This window comes from Pseudonaja textilis, chromosome 1 (assembly GCF_049901715.1).
Source record: "Pseudonaja textilis isolate UNSWEBS1 chromosome 1, rPseTex1.2, whole genome shotgun sequence".
In the NCBI taxonomy this organism is placed as follows: domain Eukaryota; kingdom Metazoa; phylum Chordata; class Lepidosauria; order Squamata; family Elapidae; genus Pseudonaja; species Pseudonaja textilis.
The window spans coordinates 28625763-28642578 of record NC_141990.1 but is presented as its reverse complement, the minus strand read 5'-3'; the positions used below and the strand labels follow the sequence as shown (position 1 = coordinate 28642578).

The following is a 16816-nucleotide window of genomic DNA, read 5'->3' as shown; positions in this document are numbered from 1 at the left end:
TAGGCAGAATAGAAAACTGCTCCTTATATTTTCAAAATATTGTGCACTTCACAGGTTTTCCTTCTTGAAAAACATGGTTGCAATAGAAGCTTTGTTCAGGTCCTTGTAAAATCTCAACGTGCAATGAAAGCTTCACTTAACAGTGATACAAGATGTGGATGGAAAACATCCAGACTGATGAAGAAAACTCTGAGTAGTTAGGAATTTTTCTTTTTCTATTTTCTTTTTGACATTTTGGTTAGTCTTAATAAGGAGGGCCTACAGACTCAAAAAATAAGTAATGGACAGATGCATTTAGAAACCCACCAACAGGACTCAAAATAACCAGAATTCAATTCTCTATTGAGCTGGGCAACAGACAGGTTTACCTTAGAAAGTCCCAAAAGTGCTTTTTCAACAGGCAACTGTCCGGTTTTCTTGCAACACTTTCACTTCTCATCCAAGAAGTGAAACATCTTCAGAGAAAAAACATAAAGTCCACTTACTTCTTGAAAAAGCACCCTTGGAACAATCATTACCTAGATGACTGAGAATCTCCTTTTGACATTTACCTTAGAAAACCATTGTCTCACAGCCCAATTTTATAAGGTTGTTGTGAAACTTAAATTATAGTTTCCACCCATGTTTACTTTGCAGGAAGGTAACACCGTATATTTATAGGTGCAGTCATGGGGGAACGGGTTTGTCAAGAGGTGCAGGGATCAGAGCAATAGGATGGAATAGATGGGACTGCACCACATATATATGGGGGTTTTCTTGCCATCTTTTCATTAAGACATTTTTTGAAAAACGTTTGTTCGGATGCTTACAATATCGAGTGTCTGAGGGTGCCGCTTTTGAGAACAGGGCAACATTTGGTAGAAATCAGATAGCGCTTCTAGTGGTCGTTCATATTTCTCGACGCCACTTAAAGGGAAAATCCACAAACATCCGAAAGGTTTGGTAAGCATCGGGGACAAAATTGATTTTTTTCCCACAAAAAAAATTCCCAAATCGGCTCACTCTTGTTAAAAAAAAAGAGAGAGAGAGAGAGACACTAAAAACCCCGTGCCAGCTTTTATTCCCGTGCAAACGTTGAGAGGATGGCAAGTTCAGAGAAACCACGAACCATGACACTGCAGGAAGAGCTTTGATTCCGAGTAAACCGGAGCCCGATCTCACCGACGTCCTGCACAGGGCAACCGGACTCAGCTCTAGATTTGCATTGGTCCCAACCATTCCCCTCCCCATTCCACCCTACCCCACCCGACCCCTGGCGAACCTCCCGAAGACAGATTTGCCGGGTTAAAGGATGACACGAGGGGTTGTGGAGGGGGGGGGGGGAAGAGTCAGGTGATTCAGGGGAGTGGGAGGGAATTACGTGCCTCGGGGTCAGGCGCTGCGGTTGCTGCTGTCGCTGGCAGAGCGGAGCGGCCACGTGAGGTGAGTCAGCGTGGGGAGGAGCGGCTGAGGGCAGGGCTGTGGAGACGCGGCTCTCTGGGTGCCGGTGGGGACCGTAGATAAGGCGGGCAGAGCCGGCGGGCGAGCTGCTGAAGCCTTTGGTGACTCTGCCAGTGCTGCCTTAGGTAAGGAAGGGTTTTATTTGGACGGGAAGCCGTGATCCAAGGTTAAACGTACTTAAAATCGGGAGCGAAGTTTCTCACATTTACAGGAAAGAGAGAGGCAGGAGGCACAGCCGATTCGGTGGCTTTGCCCCCCCCTCCCCCCCAAAAAACCCTGGTGTCCCCTGGATAAGTTGGGGGGGGGATGGAGCCTCGTTGTCTTCCAGAGCCAGTCGTTGTAGCTGCTAATTTTTAAAAGGTGGCCAAGGGATGGGCCGGCTTCCCTTGGCTTTTAATTATTATTGTTGTTGTTGTTATCGTTATTATTATTATTAACATCTACTCCGCCCAAGATGAGGACTTGGTTTGCACGACACTCGCGGCTAAAAATGTCTTTGCACGAATAAAGCTATTTTCTGGGTAATTTGCTCGAACAGGAAGTTTTTTGATTTCTGCTTAAGAGGAACAATGTAATTATGAAAAGATTTCCTGCTCCTGGCAAACTGTGACGAAAAAGAGAGCCGAGTCCATTTGGTTGAACTTCAGGATGAGTATGGATCATGCAAACTCTTGGTCAGAATTTTGGAAAGAGCCTGTTTGTGTGTGTGTGTGTGAGTTTGCATAGTCTCCCACCAGTTTTGCTCCAGATCCCATTTCATGGGCCTTGGCTGTGGTTTTATGTTTGAGTGTGAGCTTTGAAGTAGCTTCCTTTATATTCAGTTTATTTCTACCATATGGATTGACTCATTGAAGGGATTTCAGTTCAGGATAACCATCCCCCCATCCTGGCCTCTTCAGATAGGAGGAAAACTTCTGTAGCCCCAAGCCAGCATAGGGATTGGGGTGTGTGGATCCCCATAGGGGAATGAATGAGGAACGAGTTCATTGCTATGTTGGACTCAAAACTGAAATCAAAACCAGCCAAGGTGGTAAGGAACTCCCCAGTGACATTTATATGCTGGTAAAGTAGCTTACATTGAATTAATTTAAAGGTGTAAGATGCCTCATTTATCCAAAAAGTTCTGGATCTTTTGGGAGTCAGAAATATAAAAGGCATCCGTTCTTCATGGTATTTCAGAAAGAGTTGATCCCCTTTCTGGGGAAGCTTTCAGACATCCTTAAACTGGCAGAAAAGTACTGGGGGGAGAATTTGCTTCCTTTCTGTTGATCCCGAATGAGACCATCCTTATTTACTATGTGTGCAGAACACATCAAACCTAGATAGACGCCATGGCCTTGCTTTCCTCTCCTCCCCTCCTATCAAGTCCCACCAGCCACACATCAGCTGACCAGTGGGGGTGGAGACCTGGATCATAGAGCAGCCAGAGGATGAGTGCTGGTCAGCTGCTGTTCAGTTTATTTCAGATTTGGTGCAGAGAGTGAGTCTGGCTTCCAAAAGTTGGACTTTCCTGCCCTAAGTAATTTAGGGTTGGATTGATTCCACCACGCCTTCTAGGGATCGCCTGACTGCTGTTGACAAAGCAGGGAAGTGTGTCAGTTATATTTGGTGTAAACGCTATTAGGGGAACAGTGGATAATATTACTTCAACACGGGAGCAACTCAAACCTTCAAGTGTGAGTTGAGGATTAGATGGGCAGTGCAGGGAAAAAAGCTGCTCAGGCAGGTTTATGTTTTGGTTAGGTGCAAGTACTAAAAGGAAAGACCTTAGTAACAGAAAGAGATTCTTCTGTTTTGCTTTTTTACAGAGACTTGCATTAGAAATGGAATTGGTGCTTTGCCATATAAACAAATTCTAATGCAACTTCCCTGAAACAGGAGGCTCAACAACAACAGGAAGACAGGCTGGATGTTTTGTAGAAACATTCTAGCATTTTCCAGTTTGTGACCCATGACTTGTTTACTTAATTGTTGGCAGAATTTTATTTTGGGAGGATTTGGAGATTATTTGGTTTTTTTGTATCAGCTGACCAATATTTTGAATTGCAGAAATTTGGTAAGGGTTTCATGACAAGATTCTGAATAAAAGACCTAGTATAGAGGCAAATATTGGGAACATTTTTCTCCCAGCAGTAAGTTTTGTGTTGGACAGAATACAGTTCTTTAAGATATTTGAGGATCCGTCAAATTATATTTGTTTTCTGCTGTGCCACCTGAAACAGATTGCCTACTTCAGAGACAGTTAAAACTTGGACCATATGTTGTACAAGTGAAGACTGATTATAGCAATACTTATAATACCCTGATGCTACAGGTAGTCCTTGATTTACAACAATTCATAGTGATCATTCAAAATTACAACAGCATTAAAAAGTGACTTGTGGCCATTTTTCATTCTTACAACCATTGCAACATCCCATGGTCACGTGATCAAAATTCAGATGATTGGCAACTGGTTCACATTTATTACCATTGCCATGTCCTGGGGATCGTGATCCCTTTTTGCTACTTTCTGACAAGCAAAGTCAATGGAGAAGCCTGATTCACTTAACAACCATGTTACTGATTTAACAACTGCAGCAATTCACTTAACAACTGTGGCAAGAAAGATTATAAAATGGGGCAAAATTCATCTCACTTAGCAACAGAAGTTTGGGGCTCAGTTGTGGTTGTAAGTTGAGGACAACCTCTATAATGCAATATTTAGACATGATAGGTCATGCAGCATACAAAGCCCTAACCTAAACAACCATTATTTGCTGAAAAAACTACAAATGTCTGTACTTGCCTTGCATGCAAAATCATGAGTCATAATTTTCCAAAGTTCACTTGACCAGGTTTGTGCAACATGTAGGCCTCAAAATATCAAGTTTGGTTTCACAGTTTGAATGAGATGTAACATTCAAAATTAGTTCTTGGTGCACCGACATAGTGTGAGTATTCTAGCTTCCTGGAATGAAAACCATTCTCATTGACTTCTAAAGGGAGGAAGGGCCATCAAATTGCTGCTGTATATTGCACAATTCTTTTTCGGATTTTGTGATTTCACCCTGGAAAGGAATAGACCTACATTTCTTTCTATCCTTAGTCACATCAAGAGTGAATGTAGCAATATTTTCTTTTATGCCTAATTATTCTTTATTTTCTGGTTGCACAAATGGTTAGCTGATACATTGGTAAGATGGGTAGCATATAAATTAAATCTATAGCAAATTGCACTTTCATCTTAGCTATGTTTTTCCCATTGGGTTGTATCCAACAGTGTTTTTTTAAGCTTGCTAGCAGTCCAAATTTCTATACTGAATCTGAACCAGGGGAAGAGAGGACAGAGCCTCTACAACCTAGCTTTTAGGATGCAGATTTAAAGCATCGGATCTTCTGCCAGTTGAAAATAGGGTGGGAGATCTTTCATTATGAACTCTTACAGTGATGTAGAATTGGAATTGGACACTTGCATGAATTCACAGCCTTCAGTGTTTTTGTGGAGTATAACATTAGATAAACACACATAGATTTATTTATTCTGTGCTGAAAACCTGGCAATTTTCTCATTCATATAGGTATGGCAGTGCTTGCACAGAGCTGGATTTGAGTGCACATAGCATTTGTCAGGAATATATCAAATCAGATAAGATATATGTTTCCTCAGAACCAACTGCCAGTCGTAGAGGGCAACTGCAAAAGCCCAGGAAAAAAAACATGACTGCTTTACTCATGTTTCAAATTTGGATCTCATTATAGGACTTATTTTGTTAACATTGCAACTGTGTAAATTATGAATCTCTCTCTTCCAGGTAGCATCTTAAGCATCCATTATCAAAAATGAGGTGCTCTGTGGTAATTCTCGGCCTGTTTGTGGTCCTTACAAGTGCCCGTAATGTTCCATACTTCCCTCCTCTCTCTCCTGACTTAGTGAACTATATCAATAAACTCAATACTACATGGAAGGTAAGTAAATTTTTGGGTAAGGTCCAACTTTGCAGGGTGGTGGGAATTGGTAGTTGGCTGTCTTCCAAGATACAGCTTGGCAAACTTAATATTAATGAACTGATTTCACTTAGAAAGACCATTTAACTTGCAGTTTGTTGATCTGGCATGAAGTCGATAAGTTGTGTCATTTTCCTTTTTGGGTGATTGTATTAACTCCCCACGCCTCACCATCCTACATTCATAGAAGAAAGATCCTAGTTGAGCTGGTACAATACAGGTGCTTGTTGAGTTGCTATTCTGTGGTCAACTTCTTGGAACAATATCTCTTGGCCTTGAAGCTTCTATTATGTTTCTATTATGGCCAATAGCCTTTTGTTAGTGAATACTGAGCAAGATTTTTAAACTGCCAGATGACCGGCAAATATCATATTTCCCCCCCTTCCCCAAAGTGCCAACTGGCAGGGGACTAGAAGATGGGCCTCCCAATAGCCCTGATCTGTGGAATATTCTCCCCTCAGAGATTAGAAGGGCCCCAACTCTGCTGGCCTTTCATAAGACTTTAAAATGGGTACCTAACCTTTGTAGACTTCAACTCCCAAAACTCCATGGGCAGCCATGTCCACAAGTCTTAAAGCTGCCAATGTGTGAATATCCCTGTTTTAAAAACTTGTCTATGTACCTGACTTTAGGGCTCTGAATATATTAAGGGCCCTTTTTTTGGTTTTACTGTTAATTATCTCAGTTACTATATATCTATTTATTTGGAATGTATTTGTTTAAATGTTTTTTATTATTTTTATAGTTTTAGAATTGTAAACTTCCCAGAATCATTGGTTATGGCCAGTTATAGAAATTGAATGAATGAAAGATTAAATAACAGATTATTCTAAAATTAAGGCAAGTCCCAAGTTAATTAACAGAAAAAATCTAAAGCAATATTTAATAAATATTTGATTTAATTTTAATATTTGGAGCCAGTTTGGTCTAGCAGGTAAGACATCAGACTAGAAACCAGGAAACTGAGTTCTAATCTCATCTTTCTTAGACATGAAAGCTGGGTTGGTGACTTTGGGCCAGTCACTCAGCCCAGCTCTCCTCACAGGTGGTTGGCATAAGAAAAATAGGGCATATTAATTAATTCACTGTCTTGTGTTATTTATTAAAAGGAAATCAATCATTAGCAGGGGCAAGGAGAGATCTAGTATTTCATCCAAATAAAGGCAGTTACTTCCTTTTACTGAAGACTGCATTTATCAGACATACATATTTTATCTCTGCCTGCGATAAAGAAAGAGTGTATGCAGATTGTGGAACCATGAGTTCATTTTTACGCATGTTTAGTTATTTTTTTAATTAGTAAAAGGTAGTTGTGCTTGGGGTGAAAGATCTAGATTATATTGTGTTTTATTGTTATTTTTACTTTTTTTTAAAGGCTGGACACAACTTTGCCAATGCTGACATGAGTTATGTGAAAAAGTTGTGTGGCACCTTCTTGCATGGCCCCAAACTGCCCGAGAGGTGGGATATTTATGTGCTCTGCTTCTAATCCTGCTGCATATGTGTTCTTGGACTCTGCAGATAATGACTATCTTGCCTTCTGCTCTCAGGAATGGTTTCCTGGTTACAGTTGTATTAAAGTTGCTACTGGACATGAAAGAAAGAGCTTAATTTAATGATAGAACAATTGTTTTTATGCAGAAAGTCTTAGCTTAATAGCTTGTTGAGACTGGGAGACACCAGTCCTGAAATTCTGAACTGTTGTTACTACTTTTATATTTAAATATTGAGGTAGATGAAGGCCAGTTTGGTGTAGTGGTTGAAGCATCACACTAGAAACTAGGAGACCTTGAGTTCTATTCCTGCCTTAGGCACAAAGCTAGTGGATAACCTTGTGTCAGTTACTCTCGGCACTAGAAAGGAGGCAATGGCAAATCAGTTCTTTCCAAGAAAACTGAAGGGATTTATCCAGGCAGTCTTCAAGTATCAGATATGATTGAACAGGGAGAAAAAATTGAGCTAGATAGATCCAGCAGTGTGGGTTAATATTAGAAAGCTTTCCTATGTTTTATTACTTAAAAATAAAAAAGCCAGGAATGTCTCACATTTTAAAAAAAGTACTTGGCATTGATATATAAACAGGCACCATTTTCAAAATTTGAATTCTATAATGATTTGTTGATAGTCTTGTTTCTTAGTAGAATGAATCAATCTGGACAGATGTAGTTCCAGATCAAAATATTAATGCATTCACAAGGGCTAAATGATGAAGTTATTAAATAGATGTCATTTATATATAGTGTGAACTCTGAATCATATTCATGCTAGTATTTTGTCAACATGCTGGAAGCAAAATTGACGCTCTGACATAAGAGATTAAATCCAAGGACTTTGACGAACAAAGACATTACTTAATTAGAGCATTGTTGTTTCTTTTCCACTCAACTTTTTCCCTGTTGTTTGAAAGGTTTGAATTTGCTGGTGATTTGGTCTTGCCACAAAACTTTGACTCAAGGCAACAATGGTCAAACTGCCCAACCATTAGGGAAATCAGAGACCAAGGCTCTTGTGGTTCCTGCTGGGTAAGTACCTTTGCCATAGGTCAGAATTCAGCAGATCTGGTAGTTCATATCCAGTTCTCCATCTTTAATAGAAGCTTCCAATTCCTCAAAAATGCACATTGGCTAAATTCATGCATAGCACTAATTTATGCGTGGCATGAACTGGTTCATTTTGACTTATGTGTAAACTCATTGATTGTGGCATGCTCAGTAAATTGCAAAGGAGAAACCATCTCTTAAGTTAACACAATCAGTGTATATATAACTCTATTTGTGTTGAAACCACCAATCCATTATGAAGCATCAGTGTACATATGCCCAAAGAAAGTCCAGAAGAGCTTTTAATGAGAAAGAGAGAATGATGTAGTAGACTGGTAGTGATAGCGGAGGCAGCGGCAGCAACAATAATTTTGCTTGGTGGTGGTTGGATGGGGTTAGGACAGTCTACAGGTCTCAACAGTGCCACTGACAGAACTTTTGGATTGTCTCTTGTAGGCTTTTGGTGCAGTTGAAGCCATGTCAGATCGGGTTTGTGTCCATACTAATGGCAAAGTGAACGTGGAAATTTCTGCTGAAGATCTGCTCTCTTGCTGCGGGTTTGAATGTGGGATGGGGTAAGTTACTTCCTACCTTGTCACTTGTCTTTTCTGTGAACAGCTTTTTTTTCCTGCTAGAAAGGCTAGCAGGAAAGGCAGAAAATACAGCGGGAACATTCACAGTATGTTAAGATCAGAAGTCTTTTTGTTCTGGAAGATTGATTTCTAGAAAGCCCTCAGACCACTCCAGAACGGCTGGAACAGTGTGGTCTGAAATTAAAAAGAGATGTCTAATGTTTTTCAGATCATTCTATTCCCAACACAGTTTGTGTTCTACATCATAGTAGCCAACAAGAAGACTACACTAATCAGGAATCAAGCTCAACTTGAAAGTTCTTTTTTTGAGGCTGCATGATACTATGAGCTCCAAGATCACCACAAACACTTGTACTTGGTGCCTGTCAAATTTCTTCCCTATTTCCTTTAAAAAAAAATCCTTTAATTATAAACATTGCAGAAAGCTGTTTTGCCTTCTAGTTTTAGCTTTAGCATTATTTTTATTTTAAGAATGCTTCTAGGCCCTATAGAAAATGTAAAAAGCGATGCCTGCTATACAGTGCTTTATGGAAAAATCATCGTAGAACAAAAAGAGCTGGCAACTAGAGATGAGAGCAGCCTATTTACTTCATGGTAAATGGGTGTTTTGTGAATGTGCCATGTCATTTCATTGGAGCCACTTTTTAAATTGCAAGTGTGATCCCAGAATTTTGAACAGGTTGCCTTTTCCATCTCTTTGGGTATCACATGGATAATCATCACTCCAAAGACTCTTCAGTCTTTCAGACTGTAACCCGCAGTTAAAATGTATTTTCCCTAAAGAGTTCTTTTTGTGATAGTTGTACATCATTTTCTTGCAGCTGTAATGGAGGTTATCCTGCAGGAGCATGGAGATACTGGACTGAAAAAGGCTTGGTGTCTGGTGGGCTTTACGACTCACATGTTGGTGAGTTTTCTTTTAAGCAAGATACCTGTGGCCAGGACTGAATGGTGAAAGTCCTTCTTGAGTGTCCATGACTTCACCTTGCAATCAGGTTGCTCACTTGGATTCCATTATTATTTCTTTCTATGCACAGCTTGGGTTTATTCAGAAGATCTTCACTAGAATAATGAGAAAGGGGAGCCTGATGACAGATGGAAGAATTGGAAGTAGCAGGCAGGCAACTTGGGGGTTGGGGTGGGAATCCCTGTGAAATACAGGAAGCCTCGAATTATGACCTCCAAAGTTACAACAGAGCCCTCTTTAGCTAGTTATGACCAGATTGTGAAGTCCTGACATTCTCTTCCCTTCCTCATGTGATATTTTGGGCATTCAGCTGTCAGCCCCCATTTACAGCTGTTTGCAGCATCTCATGGTGATGTGACTGTGATTTATGACAGTTTTGCCATGACGTGGCATTTACTTTTGGTTTCCAGCAAACTCAGCCCAGAATGAACAAACACTTTACGACTGTTACATTTGTTTTACGAGTACCACAAACAGGTCATAAAATTGGATCAGTCACATGATAACTCATTTTATGGCTGTCATGACTTAGAACTGTAGTTGACAGGCTCAGTTAGTCATAAGTTGAGGACTACCTGCATATTAGTTCACATTTTGGACTGAATGCAGAGAGCCTGGTTCAAATTCCCAATCAACCATGATGCTGACAGGTGACTTTGGGCAGATCACCAGTTCTTGCAATATATTTGCTCTCAAAGGGTTACTATGAAGATAAATGGGATATAGAAATGGAGCTCTCAAGGGAAAAGCAAGATGAGCTGTTATCTGAATTAGTGGTTTATAATATACAACTGCAGGGAACTACAGAATGAAATATTTTTGCATGTAAGTGAAATTCTGTAGCTTAGCATGATTTATTTTGATTTGAGCTTAGACTAGGGAATTAAAAGATTCTTTTCAAATGGCTTTTTATTCTAACCAATAGGCTGTAGACCATATTCTATTCCACCCTGTGAGCATCACGTCAATGGGACTCGACCCCCATGCACTGGAGAAGGTGGTAACACCCCTGAATGCATCAAAACATGTGAAGCTGGTTATTCTCCTTCATACAAGAAAGACAAACATTATGGTAATGCATATATATTAAACCGCATATTCTGCTTTATAAGAAACCCACAGGCTTTGATTTCAAAATATTGAAATGATAAAAATGTAATATTCTGGTTTAGATATAATAGATTTTCAAATGCAGTATAAGATTAGATATGTAAATTAAAAATTAGCAATGCAAACAATACAATCAGGATGAAATGCTATTATTATGGTTGGTTACACAGGTAGCCACATATTACTTATAAGAGGAAACAAATTAAATTCTCTTCTGTTGGGGGCAGAAGAGACATAGCTTTGCATATAGCCTTGCATTTGGATATTCTGGATAAAGTCTGCAGCCAGGATGTTAGACCCCTTTCCAAGCCAAGTGTTACATTTGACCTTTCAATAGCACAAGTAGGCAGGGGTAAAATTATTTGTCCTTTTGTACACTTAGAAAATAAAATTATTTGTACTAATTTTTATTTTAAGTAACTCCCCAGGTACTTAGTAATTTCCCCTTCTGTCACACTGTTACAATTCTGTAACTTTTTGAAGATCTCTGCCCAGGAATGTACTCAAGGCTTTGATGGATGGGTATTAGAGTGAAAGCTATGAAGCCATGATTGGGGGCTGTATCTGTTTATAACTAGTTAAAGTTTTATAACTGAGTTAAAGATTCCCCATTAACACCTAGGATGGTGTAGCAGAGAATGGGCAGTGTCAGAGGTGGTATTCTACCGGTTCAGCCTCGTTTGGCCGAACTGGTAGCTTCAAGGATCATCTGTGAGCGAACCGGTTCATTCCAATGATCAACTGCAGGGCCCAGCTCTATACTGACCTTCATTTCCTGGTTTTGAAGCTCAGCTGGTTCACGCGGCACAGCGGATTGCCACACACCAGCTGTTTAACAACAGAATGTAGGATTGCGGGAGAAGTTCAGTAGGAAATCCTCTGTGCGTGCACGAAGTATGTGTTTAGCACGCGCATGTGTTTGGCACATGCACAAAACATACATGCGCGCGCAAAGCATACCCACCAAGCCACGCCCATCGAACAGGTAGTAAAAAAATTGAATCCCACCACTAGCTGGCATATAAAGTTAATAAATTGCAAATCAATACTACAAAAATCACCTGTAGCAGAAAAAGTACAATGTGATGTACAGGCTGGATTCATATATGGCACTGCCAAAATTTGTAAAGCAGGGCTTCTTAAATGGAAGTTGACTTTTAGACAACCTGGATCACCTCACATAATACACCAAATTAAATTAGATAGATTATATTCTTGTTATAAAGTAATTATTTTAAACCTGTTCTCTGATTCATTGAATGATGGTTAGCATCAAATTTGAATTTTGTAGTAACATGTTTGTAATCTTTGTAATGATTAATTAATAAATAATGCATGTTAGAATACACAGTGCATGCATTGCTTCTCAGTTAAGGTTAGGAGTAACAGAGGATCATAGTAATAATAATGTGGTGAAAACCGGCCATGTTTTGAAATAAGCAATTCGAATGCTTTCTAACTTAGAGATCGCTTTCCCATTTCCTCTGGTTAGGAGTGACTTCCTATAGTGTCCCTGGCAATGAGAAAGAAATAATGGCTGAGATTTACAAAAATGGACCAGTGGAGGGAGCCTTTACCGTTTATTCTGACTTCCTCATGTACAAATCAGGTAAGTATTTTTTTTCTGTAACTTCTTAAAGGAGACATATTTTTTTAAAAGAGCCATTTTCATTTTTTAAAACTCTTGAATCGCTAAGTGAATTACATCTGTGTGATTTTGCTTTAATTCCCGTTATAATGGTTTTGGTTTAATCTTCTGATAGAACTGGTTACATATGATATTCAAAAACTTTCAGGCATAAAACTTTGCTTGAATTTAGCTTATGTTAGCAAGACTTAAAGCTTCAAAATAATTTGAGATCTCAAGTATTCCCGAAGTTGACGTTCAGAATGGGATTTGGGAAAACACCCCCGCCCCAATTTTTTTTTTTAGCATAATGGAAATATCAATGAAGGACCATACAGATTTTTCCTCAATTTAAAACCATAATTGGGACTGGAAATTTTGTTGTTATGTAAGGAAGTAAATTGTACCAAGTTTAGGACTATTTGTACAGCTATTATTAAGCAAATCACCATAGGTGAATCATGCAATTGTTAAATCTGGCTTCCTCTATTGACTTTGCTTGTCAGAAGCCAACTGAGGAGGTTGCAACTGGTGATCACATGACCCCCTGCAACCGTTGTAAATGCATGTCAGTTTCAAAGTACCCAAATTCAAATAATTTTCATCATGCGACTGCAGGGTTGCTGCAACTGGCCATAGGTGCAAGGACCAGTCATAGGTTACTTCTGATGTGAGGCCTATCAAGGCAAAGTAGAGGTAGTCTTCAACTTACAACAGTTCATTTAGTGACTATTTAAAGCAGGGGTCTCCAAACTTGACAACTTTTAAGACTTGTGGACTTCAATTCCCAGAATTCTCCAGCCAACATGGGGAATTCTGAGAGTTGAAGTTCACAAGTCTTAAAAGTTGCCAAGTTTGGAGACGTCTGCTTTAAAGTTAGAAAGGCATTGAAAAAAGTATCTTATGGCTATTTTTTGCACTTAACAATAGTTGCAACATCCCCATAGTCATGTGATCAAAATTCACACTCTTGGCAATTGACTCATATTTCTGATGATTGCAGTATCCTGTGATCTCCTTTTGCAACCTCAAAATCACTTAATAACCACGTTATTCTAACAACTGAAATGATTCACTTAACTCTGGTGATAAAGGTGGTAAAATGGGGCAAAATTCACTTAACAAATGTTTCACTTACCAACAGAATTTTTTGCTCAGTTGTGGTTGTAAGTTGAGGATTATCTGTTCTTTCTGTGAGTCTAACTCTGTTCCTCAATATGTCCCTGTTGTATTTGACTTCTTAGCAGCTGCATGAGTCCTGTTGACTCATGTTCAGGATATTCCTATGACTGTATAAAAGCTAGGACTAATAAATATAATGAAGACCAATTTGAATGCAGAACAAATTTAACAATTCCTGGATTTTTCAAGCTTAAATTGGCTCCATTTTGAAGCAGCCCATTCTGCACCTGAAATATATATTTTTGAGCTGCACCTCACCGGGTGCCAGAATCGGAAATGTAAAAAATGTCAAAAATGTCAAAAAAGTTGCCAAGCAAGAGTCTCTCACAAGCCATGATATCTATGGTTTCTTCACAAGTTTAAATCCCAAACAGAATGTTAACTGAATCTGAGCAGGAAAATAACAGGGTTTATACTTGGGAATAGAGTAACAGTTTTTCCCTTGCAGGTGTCTATCAGCATGTCTCTGGTGAACCTGTTGGTGGCCATGCAATCCGAATTCTTGGCTGGGGTGTTGACAATGGCACACCATACTGGTTGATAGCTAATTCCTGGAATACAGACTGGGGTGAAAATGGTAGGTGATCTCCCTTCCTTTGGTGGGTCAATTATCTTTCAGAGATGCCATTGCTGTAGAACTCCCAGGAGCTGTGCTTGAGCAACATCTGGAGATCTGACATGTTCCTTTTCAGTGGACATGTTGACATCATGTTCTTTGTCATGCATATCAGTACAGATAATCCTTGAGTTACAAATGTAATGGAGCCTGCCAATTAAATTCATAACTCGAGGATTTGTTTATTGGGTCACATTAAATGAACGCGATCCCTCCCTACTTTCCCCAATGCATTTGTTAACTGAATGCAGTTTGTTTGATAAGGTATCTCAGGATGGGGAAGACTATTGGGGGTGGGGTTAGTGCTGGATTAGGCCACCTGCTTCTAACCACCCAAGGCCTCCCTCCACCCACTGAGATATTGCATGCTCCATTTACAGTCCTTTGGGATTCCCATAGGTGCTCCCCCTCATCCTGCCCCACTGTGTCTCCACAGGCACTGGCCCTGCTTTGCCCAATTACACTTGTTCCTCCCCACCCCGTTTCCGATTGCTCGCTTACCGTTCAAAAATCTCCAGTGTTCCAGAACAGGTGGCAGAAAAGAGACATTTTATTCAGATGCTGGGGAAGCTGTAAGAATGCAAGATCCAAGGAAAACAGCTTCGCGAGCATGGGTAAAAGATGGATGCTTTTCTGGCATGAGGCCAGCATCCCTGCAGGCCTTGTTTAGTCCCAGTCTGGCCGGCAGTGTGGGCACCTTGTGCTTGCTGCTGGGGAGCTGGTTTGAATGAGCAGCTTCAAGAATTGGAGCATGAAGGCAGAGGTGGCCACCAATCAACCTGCAGCTTGTTTCCTTTGTCTCATCGCCCAATGAAATCCACCAACTGCAAGCCCAATGAGACAAAGGAAAGAAGCTCTACATTGATTGGCTGCCGCCTCTGCCTTCATGCTCTAGTCCCCGAAACCGCTCATTTTCTGCCAAGTGGGCCAGCCTGTTCGGGAACTTTGGAAATCTTCGAAAAGCGAGCGATTGTAAAGAGGGCGGGGAGGAGCAGGTGTAATCCAGAGGGCTAGCAAAGCAGGGCCAGTTCCTAGGGAGACCCAGCGAGGCAGGATGGGGGGTGGTAGGAATAGATAGAGGGCACGTTGCGGCGCCCCCTCAGTCTGTCATAAGGGCGAACCACCACTGTTGTGCTGCAACATATGTAACTTTGGCACCAGATCGTTAAGTACTACATGGCAAGGGGACAAGCTGATTGGGCTGGGTTTGTTTTGTTTTATTTAGTTTTGAGAAATTTTTGCAAGGTTTTTCTCTTAATATCTTCTAGGCTATTTCCGAATCCTCCGTGGGCAAGATCACTGTGGAATTGAGTCTGAGGTTGTAGCTGGAATCCCTCGCACAAGCCAGTATTGGAAGCAGCTGTGATAATCCTGCCAGCTGAATGGCACATAATCATATACTTATGAAGATAGACATGGTGGCAATCCTTTGCTCTAAGACATTTTAGCTGTCAGGATTTTTTTAAAAAGCCTTTAACATTTTTTTAAAAGAATACAATACAGGTGTCACTAGCAGGCTGTCTTTTTGTCTGAAGCATGAGGCTTTCTAATTTTTATTCAACAATTTTTCATGACTGGCAAGACAGAATGGCAAGCACGTTGAGATGAAACTGGCTGTATTAAATGAAATACCTCTAAAGGAATCAAACTACATTTCACTAACAGAAGAGCATGATTAGAAACAACCTTAACCCCTGGTTAAGATGTTGAGGATGCTGTTTGCAGTGGTTTTAATTTTAGCTTCTGCATATTGATGCATCACCCGTCAGATAAGAGTGTAGGATCATGGAATCTCAGGGTTGGATTGTTTTGAGTTTAATCCTTCGTAAACATTGTGCAAAGTGGTAAAGAGGATTCTCTCCCCTACCCCCCACTTTCTTTCTCAAGCACTCACTTTCAGGAAAAAGTAAATAGAAAGGCTAAAATATTTACTGCTTATTTACTGTATGGATGGTGAGGTTTATGCCTAAATTTCAAAGAAACTTTAAGAGGATGCCCTCATGGTAGCAGTCCTAATTCTTCTCTTCATAAATTCTCAATCTCAATATATGCTTCAATAGTGAGAAGATAACTGACCAAACTGACCAAATAGTCAAAATAGACAAAACGTCTGAATCTGTTGTAACTTTATGCATTGAACTTTAGTTCCTTGATAAATTTGGCTAGGTGGGATTATAGGATCATGAAATTTCAAGTTAAATTTAAATTAAATGGAATTTCAAATAGTTGCAGAAGCAGAAACGCACACGTACACATAAAGAGGGAACTTTTATGTGTACCTGTCATTTAAGTTTGATTCCTGAAACTGGGCATTTGCACTAACTGGTCCTGCACATATGCATGATTTATTTCATTTTTTATGATTGTAAATGATAAATGATGAGGAAACATAAGCAGCAAGCATAAACCTAAAATTGAATCTGACGCATAGGCTGTGATTGGTTTCTGGCTTCAAATTCAGTTATTGTTAACTGCAGCAGAATATTTTATAAACTTAAAAGACTTACAACCAGAATTTCATCAGTGTACTTCCAATTCTTATCTCCAGTAAAGTTTTCTACAATGTATGTGTTCATTCTTCCCCCTGGTGGACAGAAAGGATTGTATTTCTGGTCTCTTTTGTGGGGGCGTGGAGGGGGAACACATTTCAGTTCGGAAAATAGACCCAGTGCACGTTGTGCCATACCTAACTGATGAAACAGGTGACTGTTTTACACACCAATACATTTTACTGATCCTTGAGGTTCTGTATTT

At 40.0% G+C, this 16816-nt stretch overlaps 1 protein-coding gene across 5 annotated transcripts; it reads left to right on the top strand.

The window, feature by feature from the left end:
• Positions 1–650: 650 nt before the first annotated feature.
• Positions 651–16627, top strand: CTSB (cathepsin B). Of its 5 annotated transcripts, none has more exons than XM_087930212.1 (10): positions 651–942; positions 5235–5388; positions 6803–6888; positions 7835–7949; positions 8424–8542; positions 9382–9467; positions 10453–10599; positions 12130–12246; positions 13895–14023; positions 15331–16627. In XM_087930212.1, exons 2-10 carry the CDS (start codon positions 5263–5265, stop codon positions 15426–15428), a joined length of 1023 nt encoding a protein of 340 aa, XP_087786338.1. In that variant the 5' UTR covers positions 651–942; positions 5235–5262; the 3' UTR covers positions 15429–16627. The 5 variants fall into 5 exon arrangements, with proteins under 5 accessions (XP_087786338.1, XP_087786322.1, XP_087786317.1 ...); XM_087930196.1 differs by having other exon boundaries at positions 663–1422; XM_087930191.1 differs by lacking the exon at positions 651–942 and adding an exon at positions 1425–1541.
• The last annotated feature ends 189 nt before the right edge of the window (positions 16628–16816 follow it).

Excerpts from the sequence above, each read along its gene's own strand:
- CTSB (XM_087930212.1), top strand. The coding sequence starts at position 5,263 with ATGAGGTGCTCTGTGGTAATTCTCGGCCTGTTTGTGGTCCTTACAAGT. Across the intron at positions 8,543-9,381 it reads GGGTTTGAATGTGGGATGGG|CTGTAATGGAGGTTATCCTG; the intron begins GTAAGTTACTTC and ends ATTTTCTTGCAG. Across the intron at positions 10,600-12,129 it reads CAAGAAAGACAAACATTATG|GAGTGACTTCCTATAGTGTC; the intron begins GTAATGCATATA and ends TCCTCTGGTTAG.